The sequence below is a fragment of the Heptranchias perlo genome, chromosome 5 (assembly GCF_035084215.1).
Source record: "Heptranchias perlo isolate sHepPer1 chromosome 5, sHepPer1.hap1, whole genome shotgun sequence".
NCBI lineage: Eukaryota > Metazoa > Chordata > Chondrichthyes > Hexanchiformes > Hexanchidae > Heptranchias > Heptranchias perlo.
The window spans coordinates 54871840-54899569 of NC_090329.1; the positions used below are offsets into that span (position 1 = coordinate 54871840).

The following is a 27730-nucleotide window of genomic DNA, read 5'->3' on the forward strand; positions in this document are numbered from 1 at the left end:
TGCAATCAAAGAGAGATGTTGGAGTCAATATTTAATAGGGTATCTGTGGGTATAGTAGTTATTGAATGATGTTTCTTTAATTTGATTACAAATTGATAAAAAGCTGCCATCCGCTTTCGCAAAGTTAGCCCAAATGTTGTATTGTATATGTTCATGCCAATCAACAAATTGCATATGATTGATTAAAAGGTTGTTGAATGGGGAAAGGGTGGATTATTTATTCCACTGTGAGCTTCCAAACTATTAAATGACCTGGAAGATAAAATTTGTAAAATTTTAAACTGACATATCCGAAAGGGTGACTCAGTGTGTTGGAACACCAAGAGGAGGTGATATGGAGTGCTGGGATGCATGTCAAAATCTGCAACCCACATGTTGCTGAGTTCCCAATCTCAGACTTGCCACTATCAGTGAGGCAACAGGCTTCAAACAGGGCCAAAGGAACTCGAGTCAGGAGTCATAACTGAGCCATGCATGTCCTAGCATCTAGCTCTGAGCAGGAGTTGTCTGATTCTGTCTCAAGTGCTCACTTGGAATATGTCATTATGTCCTACCCCTGAATACTTGTCATGGTTGGACATGTGTCAATCAGGTGGGTACTAAACCTGCATCACACATTTCCACCTCCATTGGAGACCATCGCAGAAAATCGGCCATGTGTTCACTGAAAACTATTGTTTCAAAATAGTTTGCCAGTAATTATTCCCCTCACGGTCGAATGTCCCTTTTCCATTGTGATACCACAGTGGGGTACTACAGCAGATGTGTGGTATCCGGACAAACTGAGAGGGAGTATTGTGAGAAGGAGAGATGTTGTGACTGATAGTTATGGTCTCCAATTGCTCAGCTGTTAGCAAACTCCAGTGTGACGAGTCAGAAAATTTCCAGGAATGAGATCAAGCAAAGCAACAATATGCGTGTTTAGCAGCTAAAAACCTTAACAGGAATATTCACAACATTTGCCGTAGCAACGCTAATTGGACTGTAGCAAGGTAATATGTACGTATGCAAAAGGAAATGTGTGCCTCTTATGCTAAGGGAAGAGTGATAGAGAAAGAATGAGAAAGGGTCAAAAATATACTGAGGGGAATAATTGCTGGCAAATAATATCGAACAATGTAGCTTTCAGTGATCATGGGGCCAATTTTCTATGATGGCGCAGGTTTTGTGCCCACCTGACTGACAGAGACAACACTGAAAGTATGTGAGGGTCATCCACTGATTTCAATCGAGGGAGATATGTAACGGATGGCCGATCCGATATCTCCCCATTTACACTAAAGCTAAAACTACCCCATGGAGTCAAAGAAAGCTTGAGAGAAAGTCCAGAAACAGTGAAAGACAAAGAGAAAGACACAAAAAATCAGCAAGTTGGAGACAAGCAAAAAGTTACTGGAAGTGAGACTCAATTTTTTTTTTGCCTGTAACCTATGCCAGGAGGGGAACCAGTTATTAATAGTTTGCTTAAAGACTGAGTATTCTTTGGTGTTTTCATTACCGAGATAACTATATACCTGATATTGGCACTGTGGGTCAGGCGGCCTTAGAAAGATGTGAGAATTAGTACAACACACACACCCATCCTCGATCTGTATTTTTTACTTTTCCACCAGCATCTTTACGTCATGAGGGAAGGCAGCAGACTTTTCCACAATTACTGTCACCAATAGTTGCATGTGCACTATCTGCATGATGGGGCAATATCAGTTTTTCCTTCGTAAGCTAAGATGTTCCTCATGGAAATCATCAGAATGTAGCTGGTGGGAATGGGAAGTGGCACTAAATATAAGTTGTTGGATAGTAGAATATTAGTAGTGAACTTGAATAAGGGTTCGAAAAATATGCCTATTTTTAGATTTTCTTCAACTCTTTCCTCAAATATACCAGTGATGATATACTTATACTATTGTGCTTTAGGAATTGAAAATGGGATATAAAGGAAGAAAATAAAAAGGACAAAATCAGGTACAATAATTAGAAATAAAATGTTGACAATTTAGAATTGCTTAATAGCGTAACAAGACTACATCTGTCTCCCAACAGATCGTCAACAGTTTCAAGTTTCTGAGCTGTCATTTCAATCTGCCTACTCAGACATTTGAATCTGCCTACAAGTTTCACCAGTTCTTGGACTGATGCCAGATGGAATATACAGCAGAGATGGAGTTCCTCCACAGAAATAGGAAAAACTGGCAAATGTGTCTCATCCTGCAACCTGTCAACCCATCACAATGTAGCAAGTCTACAACCTGGACTACATTATGTTTCTTGCTGAAAGGATTTACGTGGGAAAAACAAAAAGGGGATAAAACTTGGGATCAAATGCTGAATATAAGGATGTCTATCCTTCATCACAGGAAGTTCTACGTTCGCAGATAGAAAACTCTACTGAGTCTCACTGTGTCATGCTGTCCACTGGCTAATTCTCAGTATGGCTCCCTCACCGTTCTTTCACCAACCTGTTCATACCAGGAAGGTTACCCCAGAAGTAACGGGCTCGATGGGCAGCAGAGACTTCCTTGGCATCAATCATCACAGGATTACACTACCAGAAAAAGAGGAAAAGATGAGTTAATTAATTTCATAAATCTGGACAATATAATGTTTTGAGTGGAATTTTCTCGCATCCTGTGCCCCACCCACCCACCTACCCATCACTTATTTTAAGATTACAGGGGACATTTTGTCAATTTGTGCTTTTGGTCCAGAGATTTGCCTGCTGGCAGTGCACATTGGGAATTCAGGCATGCTCTCCCCATGACTTTCCATCCATTAATGTCGTGATGGGCATGTACCTCAATTACCAATATGCACTCCTTGCTGGCAAAGGTCAATGACGGGCGTTAATTCTCAAAATTATCCCTTATGTGTACACCACATATGTAACTTTTAAAAACGACGGGTAGATAATTTCAGTTGAGTTTATTCCCTGTCTTTGTTCATGATATTCATATTTCTCTGATACAGACTGCGGTGTCTTATATCATAGTGAGATTTTTTAAATCTGAAATACATCACATTTTAAATCAATACAAAGACATGAAATAGTTCAACAGATCTGTGCTTCTGTTAGCTTGTGAAGACAGGTCGACAGGCGGGCTGGGCAATGCCACTATATTTAAAAGGATTCTGTGACATAATAAATGTTATACCTGTAATATTTATAGCCACATGCAATGCAGTGCATAATGATGGAAACTTAATTGCGGTCTGGAAACAAAATGTAGCAGATATTAGGGAGTGCTTCTCTGCTGAGTCAGAACCAGTTTATTCATTGTTCCTGCACCTAGACAAGAAAGCTCACCCTGGGCTTTAAGACCCCATGAATATGGTAACTCTCCATCTCTTTCAATAATTATCAAATTGCTGTGAATCTTCATCCACCCCACCAAGCAAGCCAGTAACGTGACACATCTGACATTTAACTGCGGTAATGATTTCAATAATATTAAAACAACTTATGGCTTACGTGGAATACAATTCTTTTAAAATCTGGGAAATGGCAGAATGTTTACCTGAAATGAGCTCCAATCAGTAAATATCAGCTTAATTAGCTTTTAGTCACCATGAGTTGAACCATTACAGCTGGGTTTAATTAAATGTTGGAACTAGGTCTGCTGGGAATTACACTGGGCGGTCGGGGGGTTGAAGGATGATTACCACCCACTGGAAAATAGCCAGACTGTTTAAGAGAAATCAATGCTATGAGACAAGTGTGAACCACAATAGATGAACTGATGGTGCCCCCACACTGCATCGTTTGCTCTGGATACTTTGTTGCTTGAATGTAATATAACTTTCAAATAAAGTTAACATTGAGGCTTTAAAATAATTCCCAAAATCTCTGATGTTTATGCATGAATTCCAATTCCAAAAAAATTAATGTTATCTAAGAGACATGAATCTATCAGATTAGACACAATCTCATAGGTATTTTGTTTTTATCCCACAATCATAGACCATTAATGCAATCATTTGTTTACTTTGGTCCGTTTTTTGTTCCTTGTTTTCCTGTGGACATTTTTAATTTGATGTGAAAAAGAATGCTGATTTCTTTCCTTACACGATTTTTTTGTTTTAGATCATAAATTTTTACCTCAATAGAGATCATAGTATTAATGTACACTCCCATCCTGGCTGAAACAGAAGTCTAGCAATGGAGCGAGGCTTGAGAATTCTGACAAAAATACATTTAGAAATCAATTACAGGATTCCTCCTTTTTGCACTGATAGCACAGTCCATAAACCAACAGCATACTTTTTCTTTTTTGTATAATTATATTTTATGTCTGCTTTGTCTCTTTCAAGTCTTTCCGTAGCACCCACAATACAAAAGCCAAGGAGGTGATTCGGTGGGACACTCCCAGAACTCTGCTAATGCAACATCATAGACAGCAGCTGGGCTAGGGTGCCTAGATCTCTAATTTTAGCTATTTGCATTGTATATTTATTAGAAATGGTTTGCATTTTAATTCCGATCCAGTTGCAGAAAAAATGATTCAATGTACTGAAGTATAAATATTTCAAATTGAGTTTTTGGATACAGTGTTCAGAAATTCTGATTTCATGATTTGTTATGCCTTTTTCAGGACTGAGGGGATGGTGTTTAATAGCTAACTACACTCTGTTTAGACTTCTTACTTTGAAGAAACTTACCTCTAGAAAGCGGGAGATGTCCCTTTTGTCACTGACTCCCATTGCCACCACATTTTCAAACAACCAGAAGAATGGCCTGTTGTCTCCTTCTTTAGGTCTTGTTTCATGGAGAAGACGGTAGAACTCAAAAAACAGGCGGCCTGTGCCTTCTGCAAAGTAACAGGATATACACAGTGAAAGCTATCCTTTCGGGCACCTTAACTCAACAGCTAATTGTTCTAAGTAGCGACCATTTCTCAGCAGAACTGGAATCTACTATGCTGGCCATAGGCAATGGTATAAATAACAAGGTAGCCCTGTTATTAACTAGGACCTACAATGAGACAAAGCATCCAACCTTAAACACTATCATAGCCATTAGGTATAATTGTCAATGAGATCATGTAATTTCAGTACTGAATTTGTTTGACTCACTGTGGTGTCCAAATAGTCATTGATTTTGTTTTGTATACTTTATGGAATATACCATCACCAACAAAGCTGAAAAGCAAATTTTTCCTTGACAAGATGGCTAAAGTTAAGGGGGAAAAAAATAAAATGAGAATTTTCTGATAATGGATATTTGCTTTATTGAAATGTGTCAAAGTTTAACACACCAGAACTCTTCAAACAACAGCCTGCTAACAGTGCATATCAGATACATTTAATTTGACCTGTAATGAGACTGGTGGCACTTTTGGTTAAACTGTTATTCTTTCACCTCTGGCACTGAGTTAAAATTCAAATCAACTGAAGATGAAAGCCTTGTCTCTCTTTGATGGTTGTAAGTATCCTAACCACAAAAGAAAAGAAAAACTAACTCTGCATAACTTAACTGGGTGACCATAGAGCTGAATGGATTGAAAAGTTAATGATTCCATAGCCAAGTCATCCCACTCACCAAGCTGAAGGAGATAGTGTGGTGCCAGGATGAAGTGATGAAATAACAATGAATTCAAACAGTTGGGTGAAGAATGAGATGGACAAATGAGAATAGTAGCAATTATACAACTCACTCACCATATAGCCCTTTCCTGGCAGGATTCACTATGGACAGGTCATTGCAGGGACTTCCACCAATCACCAGGTCAAATGGTCCCCACTCCAATATCTGAAGGACAAAAATAATTTTAATATAATTTCAAGCCACAGTCATTGAGCTATCATTAAATACCACAGCCAAAAAGTCAGTGTAATTAGTAATAGCTGACTGAACTGAACTATTCAGGCACTATACCACTACATGGATCATTTTCTGATCCCTGCTCTATTTTGAGATGTAAACATTTTCTGGAAATATTACGCAAACTAACAGTTTTTTGTGTTTAAAAAGAAACTGAGCTCATATGACATGGCAGCACAACAGGCAGGTGCTCAAACACGGTGTGCCTTGGAATATTAGTTTGTGGTTTCACAGTCATGATTCCCCATATTCTCCAAATCCAAGCTCTGCCATCAGCAGAGGGGCAGCTAGTGGAGGAAAGGAGAAAATTGATAGATAAGTCAGAAGGAACTGCTCGCATACAGCTCACAGCAGCAGATCAGCAGTGGTTTGGGATTGCTTGGCTCTGTCCTCTTCGATGCAAAATAGTGCAAAATGCAATGTGGGGTGCAATGTTGAGAGGAAAAAAATAACTTTTAAAAGCAGGTTGAAATTTAAAAAAAAATTATTAATCTAAGTATGAAATCTGGCTACTTTCATTGCTGGAAAACTATGTCTTACTACACCAAGGCACTTTTGGTTCAAGCACCACCACATTTTGTTATGTTAAACTTGTATAGCACCTTGGTTAGACCACACTTGGAGTATTGTGCACAGTTCTGGTCTCCATATTATAGAGAGGAATTGGAGAGGGTGCAAAAAAGATTCACAAGGATGATACCAGAACTGAGAGGATAGTTTTATCAGGAAAGGCTGAACAGGCTGGGGTTCTTTTCTCTAGAAAAGGCAAGGTTGACAGGTGACCTGATAGAGGTCTTTAAGATAATGATAGAGTTTGATAGGATAGATGTAGAGAAAATGTTTCCACTTATGGGGAATCCAAAACTAGAGGTCCTAAAGTAAAATAGTCACCAATAAACCCAAAAGGGAATTCAGGAGAAACCTTTTTACCCAAAAAGTGGTAAGAATGTGGAACGCGCTACCACAAGGAGTAGTTGAGGCAAATAGCATAGACACATTTAAGGGGAAGCTAGATAAGCACACGAGGGAGAAAGGAATAGAAGGGTATGCTGATAGGGTTAGATGAAGAGGGGTGGGAAGGGGCTTGTGTGGAGCATAGACCAGTTGGGCCGAATGGCCTGTTTCTATGCTGTAGTTTTAATGTAACTCGATGTTTTACCATCATGTACAGTTTCTTTTTAAACCAAAAACACTGCTAGTCTGTATTGTGTCTCCAAAATCTTTCTGGTATGAACTCTTGTTTATCATCAGAAAAAACACAAGCTGAGTCTGATAGCGATCTCTGGCCCAAGTGTTTGTAAATGTGTATTTGAATTGACTGACTTGCAATGAGACATCAGTCAGCTGCCACTGGCAGAGTATCAGAATGGGAGCTCATTTTTCAATTCACTTTTAAGTTTCTTGAACCAATTACTCTCTAAAATGGAGACAGGCATTCACAAAGCCAGAGACCTCTGCTAATTAAAGAGGCAGCTTTCAAATCATTATTTACCTCATATCTCTCTCACTATAGCCTTGAGTTCCTGGACCCTCTAACACTTTAATAAATCCTTGATGTGGAGATGCCGGTGATGGACTGGGTGGACAAATGTAAGGAATCTTACAACACCAGGTTATAGTCCAACAATTTTATTTTAAAATCAAAGCTTGTGATTTTAAAATAAAATTGTTGGACTATAACCTGGTGTTGTAAGATTCCTTACTTTAATAAATCAGTTGAGAAGGAATGAGCTCCAAACCAAACTTGAAATCCAAATGAATCTAAATTGGAGCAATTTGGATTATTTTAGATTTGGATTCAGAGTATCCAAATAATTTACAGTTTGCTCCTTTTAATTCAAAGTCACTTAATTTGAATTATTAGTTAAATTGATTTTTTTTCAAACACAAAAAGGCAAGTGCTGCTATAATTAAATGGCTCAATTTGAAACAGTGGATAATTCAATTTTTTTTGTGTGGAGAACAAATTCAAATGAAGAGGAAAAGACTATATATAGCTGCCTAGGCCCTAAGCTCTGGAATTCCCTCCTCAAATCTCTCCCTCCTCCTTTAAGAGGCTCCTTAAAACCAGCTCTTTGACCAAACTTTTGGTTATCTGCCTTAAGATCTCCTTATAAGGCTCAGTGTCAAATTTTGTTTCAAAAAAAGGTGTCAAAAAAAAATTGAAGCTGCAACCAGGATCAGATAATAAAAATAGATTATTTTAAAAATACTTGTAAAACCAAATCTATTTAATTACAAATACCAATCTGCATCAAATTTACTTGCAGATTCTGATGTGCGGAACCAATATTCGAAAGTGTTCACGTACATGTCTGCGAGTAACATTTCGAACATCTCCCACGTACATGATCTTCCCCTGGTGTCGGACCATACCCACTGTGATGGAATCATCACAGACCTCGGATGCAATGTAGCGTTCCACTTGGATCCCCAGATCCCTTAGCACTAGCAGCCCTGCAAATAGACAAATATGGTTGAACCTGGAAACAACAAAAATATTCAGCCTGCTGTTTAACTCGTCTTTCATTTAGAAATGATGTAAAAGTAATGCTCATTGACACAGTTAAGTCCTAGTAAATGTTTTGGCTCAGTCACCATTTCTACAGATCACAGTTAGACAAGGGTACTGTGGGTGTCTCAGCCCTCATTCATTCTTTTAACAACTTAAATTGGCAAAATATTTTACCATTATTGTATTTTTTTTCTTAAATTAACTTTAGGATCTCTGATTAGACATCTGCCTTGTGCAAAAGTCGAACTGCTGCTGCCTTAAGACAATGGATAAACAACATTATTCAAGGAGCTGCCCTTAGAAATCTTAAAATATTAGCAAAATCTCCATTTTCAGATCCAAACTTAAATGTCTATGAAACAGATGTGAATGATACGTTTCATTATATCGGCTTTTTATGCTTGTGTTGGTTTATTTGTCGTTTAGCTGTATTGCTGAGTTTCAGTTATAGTTCAGGTCTGGTTTGTTGAGTAATGACCTAACATTATTGATACAACAGCTCAATCAGGACCATTTCTGGATGAATATTCTTTATGCTTGAATGAGGCAACTTTTCATGTTGTTTCATTACTTGGAATTAAAAAAAATTAAACTCCAACAAAAATGTACCAGAAATATTAAATTAAACCACAGAGTTAACAGAACACACATTGGCTGTTGCGGAACACAATTTTCATATGTTTTGGAACCACAATTAACGGAACCAACTGGCAAGTTTGTTGATCCATGGAAATAAAACCTACCTCTTTGACCAAGCTTTTGGTCAACCCTCCTACTTTAGCTCAGCATTCATTTTTTTTCTGATTACACCTCTGTGAAATGCCTTAGATGTTTTTCTATGTTAAAGCCGCTAAATAAACTTGTTGGTGTTGTTGAATATTGGTATAAAAACTGTATACCATTGTCTCCCCAACGCCTCTTCTGAATATTGCCAGTTATTATATTGTACTTATATCAACATTTGTTCATATTATTCATCAGGTGAAAACTCTTCGATAAGTTCAAATGCTTGTGGAAAATAATATGTCCTCCAATAATGAATTGAGTCTATGCTGTCAGATTCACATCAAAACTTGAGGCTCCCTAATATATTAGATACACTTAAACCACTTCGACCTTAAATCCAGTTTAGGGACAGAAGTTTTTCTCATAGCTGGTAAAGTTCCCCATGAGAAAAGAACTTGGTTATGTCCAGTCTTTCCTATTCCCCATGACTACAGGTGCACAGCACAAAATCTCTAAGAAAACAATTCACTACCAGTCTAGAACCCATTGTGAGAAAGGCTATAAATGAATGTACCTAGTACCAGTCTAGTATCCACTGCAAGTATAACTGTAAAAGTATTGAGAATGTAAGCATCCTACTCCTGAGACCGAGGGACAATGTAACATCACATAGTGAGAGTATTGATACTGACTCCGCCCCAATCATACCTCATTTTATCGAGCATCATCGCTTGACACACTGTGGAAATTTAAAATGAACTTTTTCATCAAGATCTGCGTGGTTACCCAATTGTGGACCGAATCCACTTCAATTAAAAATAAGCCAGAACTTGAGTAAATTGTTGATACAGGAACACCTTCCCATTAGCTTGAACAACATGCAACCAATGCATGTTTGGGTATTTCACTGATATTAGGAAACTTGGTAACAAGAGGTAGCAGGTTTTGCAATTCATGTTGTTTTCAATAACACATTTGATATTCCAGAATTTGGAGTTCAGAGGATCAAAGGTTGTAACGGTAATGCTTGTTCACAGCACAGAAAACCCATTCAAAATATTTTTGCAACTTCACTGTTAAATATCTTCTTCCTACAAAGAGCTGTATGAGCATCCCCTACAGAGTTTTAGAGTATGGGATGCTTTGCCACAGGGAGAAGTTGAGACAGAGACCATTGCACCTTCCAAAGGAAGATTAGGTAAATATTTGAAGCAGAGGAAGACACAAAAATATAGGGAGAGATCAAGGCAGTAGGATTACTTCTGGATTGCTCAAGCAAAGAGCCGGTGCACAACACAATTGCGAATGGCCTTTTTCTGTGCTGTAAACTTCTATAGTTCTACAATTATGTTTTAGTTTTTGGTGGCTAATATTATGAAGGAAAAGCAGTTCTGATGCAGTGAATAAAGCAAACCAAAAATTATTCCTTGCTGCAGGGATAGCACTGCTTCAAATCAAAAAATAGAGTATCATCACCAGGATGACCTCATGTTCAAGACACATACTCGTGCATACAAACAGCATCTACATTGAATTTGACCTGACACCAGACATCTCAGACTGCAAGGGTCCAATCTTAAGTCAGCCGCCCAGCATAAATGGGGTGATAATGGCCCGAAAATAGTGTTGGATTGCTTGATGCCCCGTTTACGTTGGTGTTTTAGCCACTGCCATCTTTTACCCCCATTTTTCCCTTTGCTGATTCTCCTGGGTCACATAGCACAAGTTAAACACGTGATGTTTCGTTGGCTGCCGCCAATGATGATCTTTGTTAGCTTCCAGGACGTACACGTCACAAAAACTTCAAAATGCTTCTAAAATTTGACATTCTTTTTCAGATGCCGTTCAATGAAATGTACCCTAATTTGTAAGAGGCCATCAAACTGTCATGAGTGAGAAGATTGGTGCATTGGAGCAGGATGCTAAAAATTTAGGTTGGCTGGAAGAAATAGACAATGGCGACTGACGGTTGGCTACCTAATAATGCCGGCGGGAGACCAAGCCCATTTCAAGGCCTCATTCATACATATGTGGAGAGCTGCATGCTTTGAACAAGTGTCCGGATGCATCGCCTGCTCTGGGCTGGTGCAATATCGGGTGGCCCAGAAGATGACCTGGCCAGGACACTCCTGCTTCTACTGGCCCCACAAAATATATTTTAGCATTAACCTTTTCTGGCCTCTTCTACTGTAACGTCGGATTTTACTGAGTGGACGCTGCACCCAATAACGGTTAAAATGGCATTGGGGTCGTATGTACATCATAGGACCCCAATTGGCATAGATTAATGAGGCTCCTGCCCCATTCAGACGGGCACCTCGGCTGTCCAGCTGTGAGCCCCAACAAAATGATAGCGGTGCAGGAACGGGGCAGTAAATTCACTACCATTTTAACTCCACTACTGCCCTTTAAAATCTCCCACAATCGACTTTTTTCCCGTTTATTTCTATGCTCTCTCTCTCTTTTGCCCTTCTGCCTTCCGTATATCTCTTTTGTCATCTCTGTCTTTCTTTTATCAGTGGACAGTGGATGGGTGAAGGATATAGCCAGGGCTGCAAGCCAGCAGGCAGAACGTTCTTTTCAGGCTGCAGGTGTGGCTGGAGGGTGGGTAGAGAGGTTAAGTTGAGAGGCCGCATTTTTGGGTGCTGCATGAAAGGCAACAGTGGGGAGAGGGATTCAGCCAGAGCCACTAGCCAGCAGTCTGGGGTGCACATGGTGCTGCAAGTAATTGCTGGAAGTTGGGGAAAGGGTGGTGGGAGCAGGGTGCTGGCTGGGGGAGAGGTACAGTGATAGCAGGAGGTGATTGCATTGGGGAGGGCTGGAAGAAAAGCAAAATGAAGGGAGTGGCACCATAGAACATTGAGCCATAGTGCCACCTACCTTAGAGATGTAAATTCTAGAAGATGGGAGGAATGAAAGATAAGTACAACATAAGTATATTAGAAATCTAAAGCTTAAGCTTATTAACTAGGCATGAAATGGCATGATATTACCTTCCCGAAAGCTAAGGAAGGATGCACCTTATGTAAAATGTTAATATATTTATTGTGTTTTGGGATTTTCAAACATTTTTCCATGCAAAGAATTTTATTTTGATTTATATTGAAATACTGCTTTTATTTAAAATGAATTCACAAAGGTTTAAAAGTTCATTTTACATCATACGCTGAAGCCACTAGGACAAAGAGGGGATTGGTATCTGAATGAGCTCACCCAAGAGGTAATTAGCAATCAGTGAAATTGTTATCCATAATGATCAGGGAGAATAATGAATTCATTATCTTGCTTCAGATAATTCCATTAGAAATTTACACCCGATGCTGGGAGGAACTGAAGTCATATACACAGAATAGGCCTCCACCAGGGGGAGGTGGGATGATAGTCGGTTTAATTGGCAGCTCTACTGAACAACTCCTGGACAAAAGAGGGGTCAGAGGTTGATACAGGGAACAGAAGGAAAGTGAAACCTGGAAAATAGGAGGAATGTAAGATAAGTACAACATAAGAATATTGGAAATTTAAAGATCAGGGTCAGTTCCAACAAAAGCTGCTGAGTGAGGCAGGAGGAGACAAAAAAAGTTGACCTAAGCTTGGATATCTGGACAGGTTTCAGAGAAAAGGATTGTCCAAGAAATGTGAATGATATTTAGCCCACTTAAAGATTCAGTTTGGTATAATTTTTCTTATTTACGAAGAGGGACTGAAGTTAAGCCGCATTACGGTGAAATTTGTTACAACTGTTATTTTGTACATTCACTTACTAACTGTAAAATAAAGCAACTTAATGATTTGTATCTGGCCTTGTCTCACTAAAGAGTTAATCAGTTTGCCTTTCAGAAGATTGGAGAAACACATGTTAGGGCATGTGCAAGGATTACAATATCCAGTTGATTTAGCAAGGAAGTCTCACTGTTACATTCCCAGGTTACACTATTGTAGGTCTAGATATTGAGTGGTGAAAGTAAGCTTCTGATCGTGAGGGTCCGCGTACAGGACAGACCAGTGACGCTAACCCAAGAGAATACCTAAGGCAGACCCAAAGTTTGTAATAATATTATAGATAGATGGATATAATTCATGGAGCATTGTTCCCTTTACTCAGAATGTGCATTCTTCTGAAAATACAAAAGGTTAAAATAATTGATTGTATGTTTTACAAGAAGGCATTTACATTGTTACGGAGTTAGCTTCAAAGCTAGTCGGACATTGAAAAAACACATGAATTTTAGTTATTGCTTCTAGTTCTCTATCAAGTCTCCTTGACCTCATTCTCCACATGAAAGGATGGGCAGGTGTACTGTTCCCAGGACTCTTAAAATGAATGCTAGGAATTGCACAATTTTCTCTCCCCATGAGCATGCACTTCACCTCCACTTGGTATCTCCTTTTCTTTGACAATTTTCTTCTCTCCCTTCCCGAAGGCACCAATTCTTTGCTGGGGGTATGGTTCCGTGCCAGTCACCTTGTGGTACTTCACCCAAGTAGCTATTATTCATGTGTGAGCCAACAGTCAATTTTGTCAAATATCCAATCGTGGGGGCACCACACTCGACTCCAACCTTGTCTCACCCATTGTCCACACGTGCATTTCAAGCAAAGGACTGCTGAATAATTATCAGGAGAGGGAACTCCTGGATGATTTTCCCCTGTCAACTGGGATCTAAGGCCAATTGTAGTGCTCTTAACCACTGCCTTAGGTGGGATCAATGAACTCAGCATAGACTGGAGACCTTCCTAATCTGTACGGCTGGGGTGCTTATTGACCAAGCTAATTGAGACATCTGGTGCAGAGGCCTTTAGGGTCTATTCATGATGGCCTGCCTGAGTTCAGGAAATGATTACGTGGAAAAGTCATAAAAGCATAGGATCTCGGAGCAGGAGTAGGCCATACAGCCCCTCAAGCCTGCTCCGCCATTCAGTAAGATCTTGGCTGATCTTCTACCTCAACTCCATTTTCCTGCCCTATCCCCATATCCCTTGATTCCCTTAGTGTCCAAAATTCTATCGATCTCAGTCTTGAATATACTCAATGAATGAGCATCCACAGCCCCCTGGGATAGAGAATTCCAAAGATTCACAACCCTCTGAGTGAAGAAATGTTTCCTTATCTTGGTCCTAAATGGACCGACCTCTTATCCTGAGACTATGACCCCTAGTTCTAGACTCTCCAGCCGGGGATACAGCTTCTCAGCATCTACCCTGTCAAGCCCTCTAAGAATTTTATACGTTTCAATGAGATTACCTCTCATTCTTCTAAACTCCAGAGAATATAGGCCCATTCTATTCAATCTCTGCTCATATGACAACTCTCTCATCCCAGGAATCAATCTAGTGAACGTTCCTTGCACCGCCTCTCAGGCAAATGTATTCTTCCTTAGGTAAGGAGACCAAAACTGTACACAGTACTCCAGGTGTGGTCTCACCAGAGCCCCATATAATTGCAGCAAGACCTCCTTACTTTTATACTCCAACCCTCTTGCAATAAAGGCTAACATACCATTTGCCTTCCTAATTGCTTGCTGTACCTGCATGTTAACTTTCTGTGATTTGTGTACAAGGACACCCAAATCCCTCTGACTACCAACATTTCTTAGTCTCTCACCTTTTAAAAAATATTCTGTTTTTCTATTCTTCCTACTGAAGTGGATAATTTCACATTTCCCCACATTATGCACCATCAGCCACCTTCTCGCTCACTCACTTAACCATTCTATATCCCTTTGCAGCCTCTTTGTATCCTCTCATAACTTACTTTCCCATCTAGTTTTGTATAATCAGCAAGCTTGGATACATTACACTCAGTCCCATCATCTAAGTCATTGATATATACTGTAAACAGCTGAGACCCAAGCATCGATCCTTGCGGCACCCCACCAGTAACAACCTGCCTACCTGAAAATGACCCGTTTATTCTGAGTCTCTGTTTTCTGTCCGTTAACCAATCCTCAATCCATGCTAATAAATTACTCCCAATTCCATGAGCCCCAATCTTATGTAACAACCTCTTGTGTAGCACCTTATCGAATGCCGTTTGAAAATCCAAATATACTACATCCAAATATAATACATAGTCACAAACTCATTTCCTACAAGTCTGCAGAGTTTAGTACACGAGTGGGCTGTGGTGCTTGGCTGCGATTCAGTCAGAATATGGCACTTACTTATTTGCTTAAGGGAAAAATTCATCCTGAATTGTAATTGTGAACAAATTGATGGATTACTTACCATTATAGATATTTTTGCTTATTTGTGTCCAAAGCTGCTAACTGCAAAAATTACATCTAATTACCTGGGTTTTTAAGACTAGAGGAGTTTCATTTTGGCATTCTTCTTGGGAATTGCTCCCAGGATATTGTTTTGTATCAATTCCTATTTGTGGAAATACCTGTAGATTTTTTTCTAAAAAAAAATCAATATTATTACTTTTATTCTTATGTACACATTTATTGATCAAATTTAAAAATAAATATATATTATGAAAACATTTGGAATCAGATGAAATTTCTGTGTATTGTTATATGAAGCAATGCAGAAGAACTTCCTGGGCATAATTCTGAAGCAGCCAGAAAGGTCCAACATCAAGCTTAAAACTCTCAGATGAGACGTATGGAACATCTTCCAACAGTATCTTTTGGACAGAAAGCTAAATATTATGGAAATAGTGACAGTATTTTAATTTTTCTGCAATTCAAAGAAGGGTGCAGGTGTCTTCAAAAATAATTTTGATAGTGGGGTTCCCCCTGAGCAATACCTCTAATATTAACAGAGACAAATCTACATGCAATAAATAGTTCAATGTATAACAGGAAAAGGAAAAATGTTTAATTCAAAACACCATTGAATTGCATCATACTATAAGGCGTCAGCGTGACTCAGTGGTCGCACTCTTGCCTCTGAGTCAGAAGGTTGTTGGTTCAAGCCGCACTCCAGAGACTTGAGCATGTAATCTAGGCTGACACTTCAGTGTAGTACTGAGGGAATGCTGCACGTCGGAGGTACTGGGCTAGAAATTTGGCCGTGTAGTGCCCATTTTTCAGGCATTACGAGGCCACCTGAGGTCCCAAAATGGCATCCGGAATGCACGCGCATGCTTCTAGTGTGACATGTGCTGGCCACCATCTTGCTAAAGGGGTTCGCACATGTGCAGATAATGAACGCCGGCAGCGTGTAAAGTAGGGAGAATATGCATTAGATCAGTGTGCAACGCTAATTTAAAGGGATAGATACCATTTTATAACTCAATGCTCCAGCCAATGCACTGCCTTAACCACGAGCAGCTGAACATGTCATAGGAGGCCTGGAGAAACCCCCAGCAATGCTATTTAAAGGGACCATGCAGGATTTACAGGTTAGTTGCTGGATTAATGCCTCTGGCTGCTGATGCATTTGTACCTGTTTTGGAGGTCTCCTATACTTGAATACTAGGAATAGAGGACATAGCCTAAAATTTAGAGCCAGGACTTGCAGGAGTGAAGTTAGGAAACGCTTCTACACGCAAAGGGTGGTAGAAGTTTGGAACGGTCTTCTGCAAACGGCAATCGATGCGAGCTCAATTGTTAATTTTAAATCTGAGATTGATAGACTTTTGTTAACCAAGGGTATTAAGGGATATGGGGCTGAAGCAGGTATATGGAGTTAGGTCACAGATCAACCATGATCTCAGTGAATGGCAGTACAGGCTCAAGGGGCTAAATATCACTGCCACTTGCTGCCACCTGTTATGCGCCACCTTCTCCTGCAAAAAAGTGGGACGTGTGTCGGTAAGTGTCTTGCAGGATGTCTGGGTGATGTGCCCCTAATGGTTGAATAGCTGTCCGTGTGTGTGACCTGTGAGTTGTGGGTGGGTGGCTTGCAACAATGGTAATGTGTGAGGGTAAGAGGGAGCATTTGATTGGAAGAGTTTGTTGGTAGGTGGGTGATGGGGGGTGTCGTGCATGGAGCAGTGGATGCGGCTAGTGGTGCAGTTCGTAGGAGATGCCACTTGACAGTTGACCTCACTCACTTTGAGCACTCTCGTCAAAGCATTGAACATCTTCCTGCATTGCATCCATATTTGTGGTGCTATGCTCCTGGTGTTGACTTTGTCCCCTACTGCCTCTTGAGCATATGTCTGGAGGGCCTCTTGCCCCCCTGCAAATATAGGATGCCCCGCCTTCTGTCCACCACTTGCACCAAGGCCTCTATTGCATCAGCAGAGAACCTTGGTGCACACTCTCTCGTAGGCCTGGTATAAACTCAGATCGGCAGATTGGTGAGGTCTGCCATGCAGATTGGAGAATGTGGGATTTAGTAGTGCGCAACCTAACTCAATAGTTTGTAAACATAGGGACGGAACCTGCATCTGTGTTTTACATGTGCGATGTCTGATCTCCGTTCAGACCCGTATCTTATATTTTGCACATATGAGGTGCAGGCTGCCTTTAAGAGGTGTGAGCAACTCACGCGATATCTGGGCCTCCTGCTGGTGAGAACATCGCAGCTCCGCCTGGCTGCTGTGCTACAATTAGATAAGTGAGGAAGCAGCATAAATCTCACGTGCTGCCTGCATCAGAATCACCGGACGCGGGTTAATCGCGCACCGCAATTCCTGCACTCGGATTCAGGGGTTAACCAATTTAACCCCCGCTGTCTTTTGGATGAAATGTTAAACCGAGGCCCCAACTGCCCTCTCAGTTGGATGTGAAAAAAATCCCATGGCACTTTTTGAAGAAAAGCAGGGGAGGTCTCCCTATGTCCTGATCAATATATATCCCTCGATCAACATCACCAAAAACAGATTATTTGGTCATTTATCTGAGTGCTGTTTGAGGGAGCCCGCGGTGTGCAAATTGGCTGCCATGTTACCCTTCATTACAACAATGACGACACTTCAAAAGTAATTCATTGACAATGAAGCACTTTAGAATGTCCTGAGCTCATGAAAGGCGCTATATAAATACAAGTTATTTCTTCTTTATCTAAGATATTTTAATGAATGCTAATTAAATTAAATATAAGTAGCCCCAATAGAGAAAGTAGAAGGCAATTATTAGATGAGCAGAAAAATATGATAAAGTGTTAAAATACTTAGCATCTCAATGGTTCCTACATGGTCTCTTTAAGCTAATTATGCTACTTTTTTTGTTTTCAAATGGCACCTAACTCACAGTTTTAGTTTTTTCTGTTTCAGAGGTACAGCATTTTGTAGATACCTCATTCCAGGAAAAATCACCACTCTGCAACCTAACTTTGAGGAAAAGAAAAACGTATTAAAGATTTCAAGAATTGCCTCAGCAACCACAGTGTTGAAATAGTGACACCAAAAATGTCCATACAACTGTCTATTTGTCAGTGAAATCCTCTTTGACTAAGCATTGCTTCTTTAAATAATTAATATTAAATGGTTAGTTTGACTAATTATGTCATTGAAATAGCTAATGCTTGTTCTTTTTTACAAAGAGGCATTGTCACCTTGCAAAGTTATTAGGGAAAAGCTTCTGCTTTGTATTGATAAACATGATGAGTTGACATCACTTACTTTGAAAAGGTCAGTCACATTATAAAAATTATTTGTGTTACTTGCACCACGATTTACAGGTTTTCCACCTTTACTTCCTCCTCAAAATAGTAACAATCTTTCCTGAATCTAACTTTCATACAAGTTAATTTTTAGGTTATATTGTACAAATGGATTAACAGAGGAAGATTTCAGTTTGTACCACTTTTGAGGAAGATCACAACTAACTCAATGATCTACCACTTAAGAGTTATGGGGCTCGATTTTAAAAGGCCGGCGGGATGGCAGCGGGGGGGGGGGGGGGGGGTCAATGGGTGCGCGGCAAACACGAATAATAAAAACTTACCGTTCCCCATGTGATCGCGACTTAATTGGTGGCCATTAATCTTGTTTCCAGGTTTGCCGTCCGAAAGCTGCGCAGTGGGCGGACTGCGCATCCCCATGACAGGCTGTCAGCTGGAGCGTCTGGATTTAAAGGGTCATTGCTCCAATGGCTTTTGCTGGAGCAAAGGGCAAAAAGACCCAATGGAGCAGCACAGGGACAAGGCTGCTCCAAGGTTCAGCGATGCCTCACTTCAGATGCTGCTGGCCGGGGTGAGGAGGAGGAGGGAACTATTTTACCCGGCCGACAGGAGGAAGCGCCCTGCCTCTGCCACTAAGAAGGCCTGGCTCGAGGTGGCAGAGGAGGTCACCAGCAGTAGCAATGTCTGCCACACCTTGGTCCAGTACAGGAAGTGTTTCAATGATCTAACTAGGTCAGCAAAAGTGAGTACACTTACTGATTCTCCTGCATTCCATGTCGCACATCACCACCCCCCCCACATCATTCTGCACTGCCAAGTCTACTCTATCACATCATTCCTCAAACCCACTTAAGGCTCATCCTCAACTTACCTTCACTTCCTGAGCACTTCCTCACCTTCCCATTTGTGACCCCACCACTACCACTCACTCCAATCCTGATCCAATGTGATGTCTTTGTTTCATACTTACCCTCTGATGCATTTCTTTCATGATCAGCCGCACCCAAAGCAATGCATTCATTGGCTGACCACTTCACCCTCACTCACTCATGCATCTGTACTTTCTCCCCTTCTAGAAGAGAGCGCAAAATGCATGCGAGAGGGTGAGGACTGGAGGGGGGGCCACAACAAATAGTGGTCCTCACAGAGGCAGAAGAGGAAGCCCTGCAGATCAGCTGCACCCTTGAGTGCCTGTCTGTCGGGGACGCCGAGACTGGTACCCCACAAACGTCTGGTTAAGATAAATAAGCATAGATAAGATAAACAAGCATAGATAATATTAGTTTCTCCCCTATATATATATACACACCTAAAATAATAATTACTGAAAGGTCACAGTTTCCAAGAGCAGAATTTTGCTTCTGATGATGTCTTTCAGCCATTTTTCTCTGAACTTTAACATTCATCACACACAACATGAACTGATGTTACCAATGCTTGCCAAGTTGAACACCTCAGTGTGCTCATTGCAACATGTCACATCTGTAATGATGCTTAATATTGCCATTTTGTTCCGTTACAGGCCGTTCAACGACTGCAGTGATGGGAGAGGGCGACTCCTCAGAGGAGTGCCCGGCCTCTGAGGCCGCACCGTCACATCTTAGCGAGTCATCCTCCAGCGCAGATATTCACATCTCGGTGGGTCCCAGTCGTCAGTTAGTTGGGTTGGCACCTGGTGAGTCACCGCACACAAGTGAGCACGAGCAGACACTGGTGGCAAGGGCAGCTGTGTAGAGTCCGCGTCAATGGGCGCACTCCTCTTCAGACTCTGGTCAGCTGGACACAGATGCTGAACTCCGGGAGCCATCCTTTGAAAGGAGAATGATCGAGGGACAGCAGCACATTTGAGGTACCGGAACAGGTGCCACGCACACTCTCCACAATAGCGCAGATGATGGAGGAGTCTAACTCCTGCATGAGTGGAATGGCGGCACAGGTACGGGAGGGAATCTCTGAGATAATGTCACAGGGACGTGAGCAACTGTCTGAGATAGTGTCGCAGGGAACTGCAGAAATGTTTGAGATTGTGTCACAGGTAAGTGCAGGAATATCTGCGATGGAGAGATGGCTAGCCTCTGTTGAGCTTCAAGCATGGTTCACAAATGAGTCCATTCAGGCCCTAACAAAGGCTGTTCGGACTCACGGTGAACAACATTCTGCCGCCTTTCTGCAGACAGAAACTTCACAACTGGGCTTCCAAGACATCATACATATCCTCCAAACTGTTCTCCAGCAGGGTGGTAGGAGTGATGTGGGCCTGGTCCAGGATAGGGATGATGGCGAAAGAGGACATGGAAGTGGGGATGCCACTCAAAGCGCTCCCACGTCGCACCCATTACCCCGCTCTCAACCAGTACCCGCAATGCTACCTCCTCCAGCTGAGTCTGCCCCTGCACAGGTGCAGATGGAGCAGTCTTTGGAGGGGTCCTCATGGGCTCCAAAACCCAGAGGGCTTAGGCCCAAAGAATCAAAGCAGTCCGGCCATAGACATGAGCAACCTGCCACGACCTCTGCTGCGGCCATAGGAGATGCACAACGTAGAAGTAGTAGGAAGAGAAAGGCTAAGGATTTGTGATCACGGAAGGTTTGCACAAGGGTGTCTGACAGACTGTCATGTTTTTTATTTATATTTGGTTTATGTTAAAGTCACATTAAATGTTATCATTCTCACCACTACTGCCATGTCTTGCCCATTGTGATAACGCCCTTTCATGTGCTTCACGATGAATGGCGACACTTGATGCCACCCAGTGGGTGACTTTACAGTGGGTGTATGTGTAGTTGCAGGTCTGTTTTGTGCAGGGTGGTGGGGGGGGGGGTGCAATGCTGGTGTTGATGCTGCTCTTTCCAGTTGACTGAGGACTGAACTCTTCTCACTTTCTGATCTTACGAGAACTGTTCACGAGCAGCCAGGTGAGCCGCTGCTCTGTCCATGGATTTGTCCTCCTCCTCCTCCTGCTGCTTCTCAATGTTGATTGCAGATGTGGATAGTTGATGAGGGGATGGGGCCTCCTCAACCGGTACCCCTCTCTGTGGCTCCATGTTGTGCAGGACACTACACACTACAATAATGTGACCCACTCTCGCTGGTGCGTATTGAAGCGCTCCCCTAGAATGATCGAGGCACCGAAACCGTATCTTCAGCAGTCCTATCTCATGTTTAATTATAGACCTGGTGGCGAAGTGGCCGTCGTTTTATCGACGAGTTGCTCGCTGATGGGGTTCCTCAGAGGTGTCATGAGCCACATGTGCAGAGAGTATCCCTTGTCCCTGAGGAGCCAGCACTTAAGGGTGTTTGGTGTGTGGAAGAGATCCGGGATGTTGGATTCCCTCAGAATGAGCGAATCGTGGCAGCTGCCAGGGAATCTCGCACACATGTGAAGGAATCTTTTGCAGTGGTCACAAACGAGCTGAGCGTTGATGGAGTGATGCCCCTTTCTATTGATGAACAGCCCTGGCTCGTGTGGAGGTGCTCGGATTGCTATGAGCGTGCAATTGATTGCACCCTGTACACATGGGAAGCCAGCCACAGAATGGAATTCCACTGCCCTCTCTGTCTGACTAAGGTCGTCCATGGGGAAGTTGACGTATTGCGAGGCCCTGCGAAAGAAACCGTCGGTGACCTGCCTTATGCATTTGTGTGCAGATGGGTGAGACCCCGACGATGTCACCGGTGGCACCCAGGAATGATCCAGAGGCGAAGAAGCTGAGGGCAGTGGTCACTTTAACATTTAACAGCGACGGGTAATGAGATGCCACCAGCCGGGAGCATCTCGGCATGAAGGAGGCTGCAGATGTCTGCGACCACCTGGCGACTCACTCTCAGCCTCCGTATGCGCTGCTCTTCAGAGAGGTCCAGGAACTTGAGCCTCCCTCTGTAGACCCTTTGACGAGGGTAGTGCCTCCTGCGACGTCGCTCCCTCTGTTGTTGCCCTCTCTGCTCTTGTGCAGGTGCCTGTGGCGCAGCACTGTGTTGTGGAGCTCCAAGTGGCGGAAGTGCACGCCGTGCCTGGCGAGGATGGTGATGTTGCTCGTCCTCGGATGTAGTGGTGAATGCAGCCATCGCGCCACCATCCTGATGGTGTCAGTTTGAGGGGGTCCGAAAAGTTGGTAAATATGTGTAAACAGAACAATTCTGAGTGGAATCCAAAAATTTTCAGTCTAAACACAAAGATCTCTCAGCCAAAAGTTTGTCTGAGAGAACTGAGTGCCCTGCTGCAATACCTCACCTTTTATCCCCTTCTGTCAAACAGGGATTTAAATGTCCAAATGGCTGCCAGCTGAAACACAACTAGTTTTCCATGGCGTGTTTCACACAGCATGGGAAATACGCTGAGGCAGCACTGAAATCGCTTGCCTTCATAGCTGATTACATTTTTGGATTTTTAAACTAGGTTAACTAGTTCAATTGCTGCTTTAAATATCGTCCTGCCAGCGGGACTTCTGGGTTTGGCAACGGTGCACGGACCCAGATGACTCTGGGTCATGTTCGTTCTTCAGTGTGTTGGAGCTGGGATTTCTGCCCGCTCCTGGGAAACGCAATTTTCTTTGCAACCCCCCACCTCCACACTTTCGTTTTAAAATCGAGCCCATGAAGTGTTTCTCGCAAGTGGTAAGAGTGTTCTGTTGCATTGTTATTCTGCTTGTACTACATTGAAAAATTTTACTAGTTTTTAAAAAAAATTCGGAGTTATCCACTACAATTATTCAATATGGAGGATGGTGTACCATAACCTGTAATGTGTATCCCCATTATGAGAAGCAGTTAAGTATATGTCCAATGTAAGTAGAGTACAAATAGCAAAACACCACCTGGAGCATAACAGGATAATCAAGGAGTTCTTATAATGTAAATAAATTATGAGTTCTGTCTGAAATTTCTCTTCAGGTGTTTTTCCACTATAGTTAACCTTCCCCTTCCATTTGCCCCACCATTGGTAGCTGTCCAGGCCACATGCTCTGGAATTCTCTCCATAAACTCCTCTGCCTCTCCATCTCCCTATCCTCCTTTAAGCCAACCTCTTTGAGCAAGCTTTTAGTAACCTCTCCACATATCTTCCTCTGTGGCTGGCATTCATTTTTATGATTGTATCTCTGTGAAATGCTTTGGGATGTCTGTCTACGTTAAACAACAACAACAACTTGCATTTATATAGCGCCTTTAATGTAGTAAAACATCCCAAGGTGCATAGTTAAAGGTGATAGATAAATTTAAATTGCTGTTGTTTCCAATATATTCATAACCTGTGCTGCTGATGTCATTTTTTTCATTAGTGGAATAGATCATCACCTCATTGATCAAATTTTGTATCACTTTACATAAAATAATGTTCGATCTTGTCATGTGATAGAAAGGGACAGTTTACTGAAAACTAACACATTATGGTTCACCAAGGTGGTTACTCCTCTGTGTGCATGTTATAGCTACATTTACAACTTTGACAAATAAGCAGGACACTAGTAGGAATGGAATTGATAAATTTTTAAAATTTAAAATGAGTTTTTTAGTGCGACCTCGAAATTATCCTTATAAAGACAGGTGACCTGGTTTTTTCCAAAAATTCTCATTATTTAAAATAAGTTATCAGCTGGCCATTTTAAATAAATAGTATTTTTTGAAGAGAGTAGTCTGACTGTAAAAGTGCTCAACTCTTAGGGCACTAAATTGGGCCATGTAACGCCCGTTGTTTCAGTGCTACATGGCTTCTCTGACATCCAAGATGGCGTCTTGGATGCGCACACATGTTTCCAGTGTGACGTGTGCCAGACGCCATCTTGTTAGTGCAGGTGCAGATAACGAACGCAGGAATCATGTAAAATAGGGAGAAAATGGCTTCAATCAGTGTGCAACGCTGACTTAAAGTGATAGACACCATTTTGGGACTTAATGCTCAACTCAACACACAGTCTTAACCCCGACCATCTGAACGTGTCTTAAAGTGCCTGGAGGACCCCCGACCAGTGCTATTTAAAGGGACCATGCAGGATTTACAGGTTAGTGGCTGGATTATTGCTTCTGGCTGCGAAGACATTTGTAACTGTTTTTGGAGGACTCCTAGACTTGAATACTAGGACATGGGGACATAGCATAACACTTAGAGCCAGGATGTGCAGGAGTGAAGTTAGGAAATGCTTCTACACACAAAAGGGTGGGAGACGTTTGGAACGCTCTTCTGCAGATGGCAGTTGATGCTAGCTCACTTGTGAATGTTAAGTCAGAGATTGATAGATTGCTGTGAACCAAGGGTATTAAGGGATATGGGGCTAAAGCGAGTATATGGAGTTAGGTCACAGGTCCACCATGATCTCATTGAATGCTGAAACATGCTCGAGGGGCTAAATGCCACTGCCACTTGTTGCCTCCTGATATGCGCCACCTTCTCCTACAAGAAAGCAGGGTGTTTGCCTGGGTGATGTGCCTGTCATGGTTGAATAGCTGCCAGTGTATGTGGCCTGTGAGTTGTGGGTGGGCGGCTTGAAACAGTGGTAATGTGTAAGAGTGAGAGGAAGCATCTGGTTGGAAGAGTTGAATACTGATGGAAAGAGTTTGTTGGTATGTGGAGGATGGGTGGTTATAGTGCATGGTGCAGTTGGCCTCATTCACCTTGACCACTCGTGAAAGCATTGAACTTATTCCTGCACTGCATCCATGTTCATGATGCTGTGTGCCTGGCATTGACTTGTTGACTTTGTCCCCCGCTGCCTCCCACTGCCTTTTGAATATATGCCTCTTGCCCCCCCCTTCCCCCCCCGCTCTGCAGATATAGGATGTCCCTCCTTCTGTCCACCTCTTGCACCAAGGTCTCTAGTGCATCAGCAGAGAACCTTGGTGCACACACTCTCGCAGGCCTGGTACCAACTCAGATCAGCAGATTGTTGAGGTCTGACATGCAGATTGGAAGATGTGGGATTTAGTAGTGCGCAACCTTTATTCAATGTTTTAATATAACTCATCAGTGCTTAAACATAGGGATGGGTGGCAGCTGTGTTTTACGTGTGCGATGTCTGATCTCCATTCAGACTCCATGCAGACATTAGACTGTTATTTTCAGCAAATAACAGGTACCAGCTACCTTTAAGGGATTTCTAAGAAACATCCTCCCTTTAAGAGGTTGAGCACCCCCTGCTGGTGGGAAGTGCGAATTGCATTGATTCCACGTGCAAGGCCCTGATTGGAACGCTGATTGCAGGTTAGAACTCGGGCCGGCCAAATCTCGCAGGCATGGGGTAATAGCGCATCATGCTACCTACGCCCAAAAATGGCCCTTATCCAATTTTTTCCCCCCTTATTGTTTTAATCTCATTGAAACATATAAGATTCTGAAGGGGCATGACATGGTAGATGCTGAGAGGTTGTTTTCCCTGGCTAGAGAGTCTAGAGCTAGGGGGCATAGTCTCAGGATAAGGGGTCGGACATTAAGTCTGAGATGAGGAGGAATTTCTTCACTCATAGGGTTGTGAATCTTTGGAATTCTCTACCCCATAGGGCTGTGGATGCTCAGTTGTTGAGTAGATTCAAGGCTGAGATAAATAGATTTTTGGACTCCAGGGGAATCAAGGGGTATGAAGATCAAGTGGGAAAATGAAGTTGAGGTCGAAGATCAGCCATGATCTTATTGAATGGTGGAGCAGGCTCGAGGGGCCATATGGCCTACTCCTGCTCCTATTTCTTATGTTCTTATGTTAAAAGGATGGGGAATTCAATTATTTTAGAGCAGCTTTGCCATTCTTAGTGATCCTACTGGCATTCTAAATACTACAATATTCTTGGCAGTTCCTGCATGTCCTCTCCATCCTGCAGATTTCACAGAATTAACACTCAAAGCAAAAGTTTAGCAGTCTGTTATCTTGGTACCTAAAACATATAACAGCTGTGTTAAACTGGCATATAAAGCTCAGGTATTAACCCTAGAATTGTTAATAATGAAAGTTGATGTACCTTCTCTGCTAGGAAGAAATTGGTTGGAAAAAAATCAGAGTGCTCCCTAATTAATGGATTACTGTATGCTGTACAGGAGTTGTAACAGAACATCAAGCTGTGCTCACATGTGAAGATGGGTTGATTCAAAGTCTAAAAGACAGATTCAAGGTAGTCAAAAATCTAATGTCTAAATTCTTTAAACTAAAACCTGTTCACTCTGCCCTGAAATTATGAAACTCCACTCCCAATGTGGAGTCTTATTTGATGGGAGTGGACATCAGAGAATCAGATGGAAAGGTCAGTGCATCCGATTCACAGTACTTCCAATTTTCCCGCCACTGATTTTTAAGCTTTAATGCTTAAGACTGCTGCAGAAAAAGTTACACTCGAATTTGCTCCAACAAAATACAATGAATAGATAGTACCTGTTGCACATGTACCTAAATTAAATAACATGTGAGGACTTGTGGGGACTATAAAGTGACCATTAATCTACAGACATACATCAGTACCTAACTCTAAGCCCACAGGGTTTGTCTGCCAAAATGGGCACCAAATTAAATCTCTCACAGCCCTATCAACATATCGTGTTAATGATAGTTATAAGCAGTATCTAACTGTTAACATGTAGATAAGGCTGCATCTTTAAAACAGACTTCCCTGGGGAATAGAATGCAGCCTTGCCTTTTTGAAAGAACAATGGGTCAAGTCGTACAAGGGATAGATGAGGTAATTTGCATGATTTACTTAAACATATGATTGCAACCTCAATCATGTTTAAGTAAATGGAAATACTGAGCAGAAGCAACTGCAACAGCTGGAAAGGATTCTCGAACATAGAGAATAATATTCTTTTAAATTACAGAAAGAGCATTGCATTTTTTTCAGAACCATGTTACATATTCACTATGTTATGGAATTTTTCAGACCAATCAGATAATGACTTAATGTCATTTATGTTATCAGATATGCAGAACTATCTGCTGAAATGGATTATGTACTATATGGATCATGTATGATAATTTCTAAACTCACAATCAAGATGATTACCTGGGCTACATGAGAAATATTCTGGTATAGTTAAAGTGAAAATGTTAACTCGGTGGTTCAAACTATTCGAAGATAATGAAACTTGTGTAAGCAACTGTAAATGTACCAGCCCAATAGAACTACTCCTGTTGTTACACTGTATCATCCTTGAAAATGGGCAAATAAACAATGACGGAAAGTT

At 41.8% G+C, this 27730-nt stretch overlaps 1 protein-coding gene across 17 annotated transcripts in view; it reads right to left on the minus strand.

Annotated features, from left to right (window-relative positions):
- dnmt3ab (DNA (cytosine-5-)-methyltransferase 3 alpha b) overlaps nucleotides 1–27730 on the minus strand; it is a 495665-nt gene that overhangs the window by 38860 nt on the left and 429075 nt on the right. For 11 of the 17 annotated variants that reach the window (XM_067984389.1, XM_067984385.1, XM_067984395.1 and 8 more), the window contains 4 exons: nucleotides 8130–8275; nucleotides 5656–5746; nucleotides 4657–4805; nucleotides 2445–2545 (listed from right to left, as the gene is read on the minus strand). In XM_067984389.1, coding sequence (XP_067840490.1) covers nucleotides 2445–2545; nucleotides 4657–4805; nucleotides 5656–5746; nucleotides 8130–8275 — 487 coding nt within the window. Of the gene's footprint in view, nucleotides 1–2399; nucleotides 2546–4656; nucleotides 4806–5655; nucleotides 5747–8129; nucleotides 8276–27730 lie in introns of all 17 variants that reach the window. The other 6 variants (XM_067984397.1, XM_067984388.1, XM_067984383.1 and 3 more) reach the window with 2 other exon arrangements.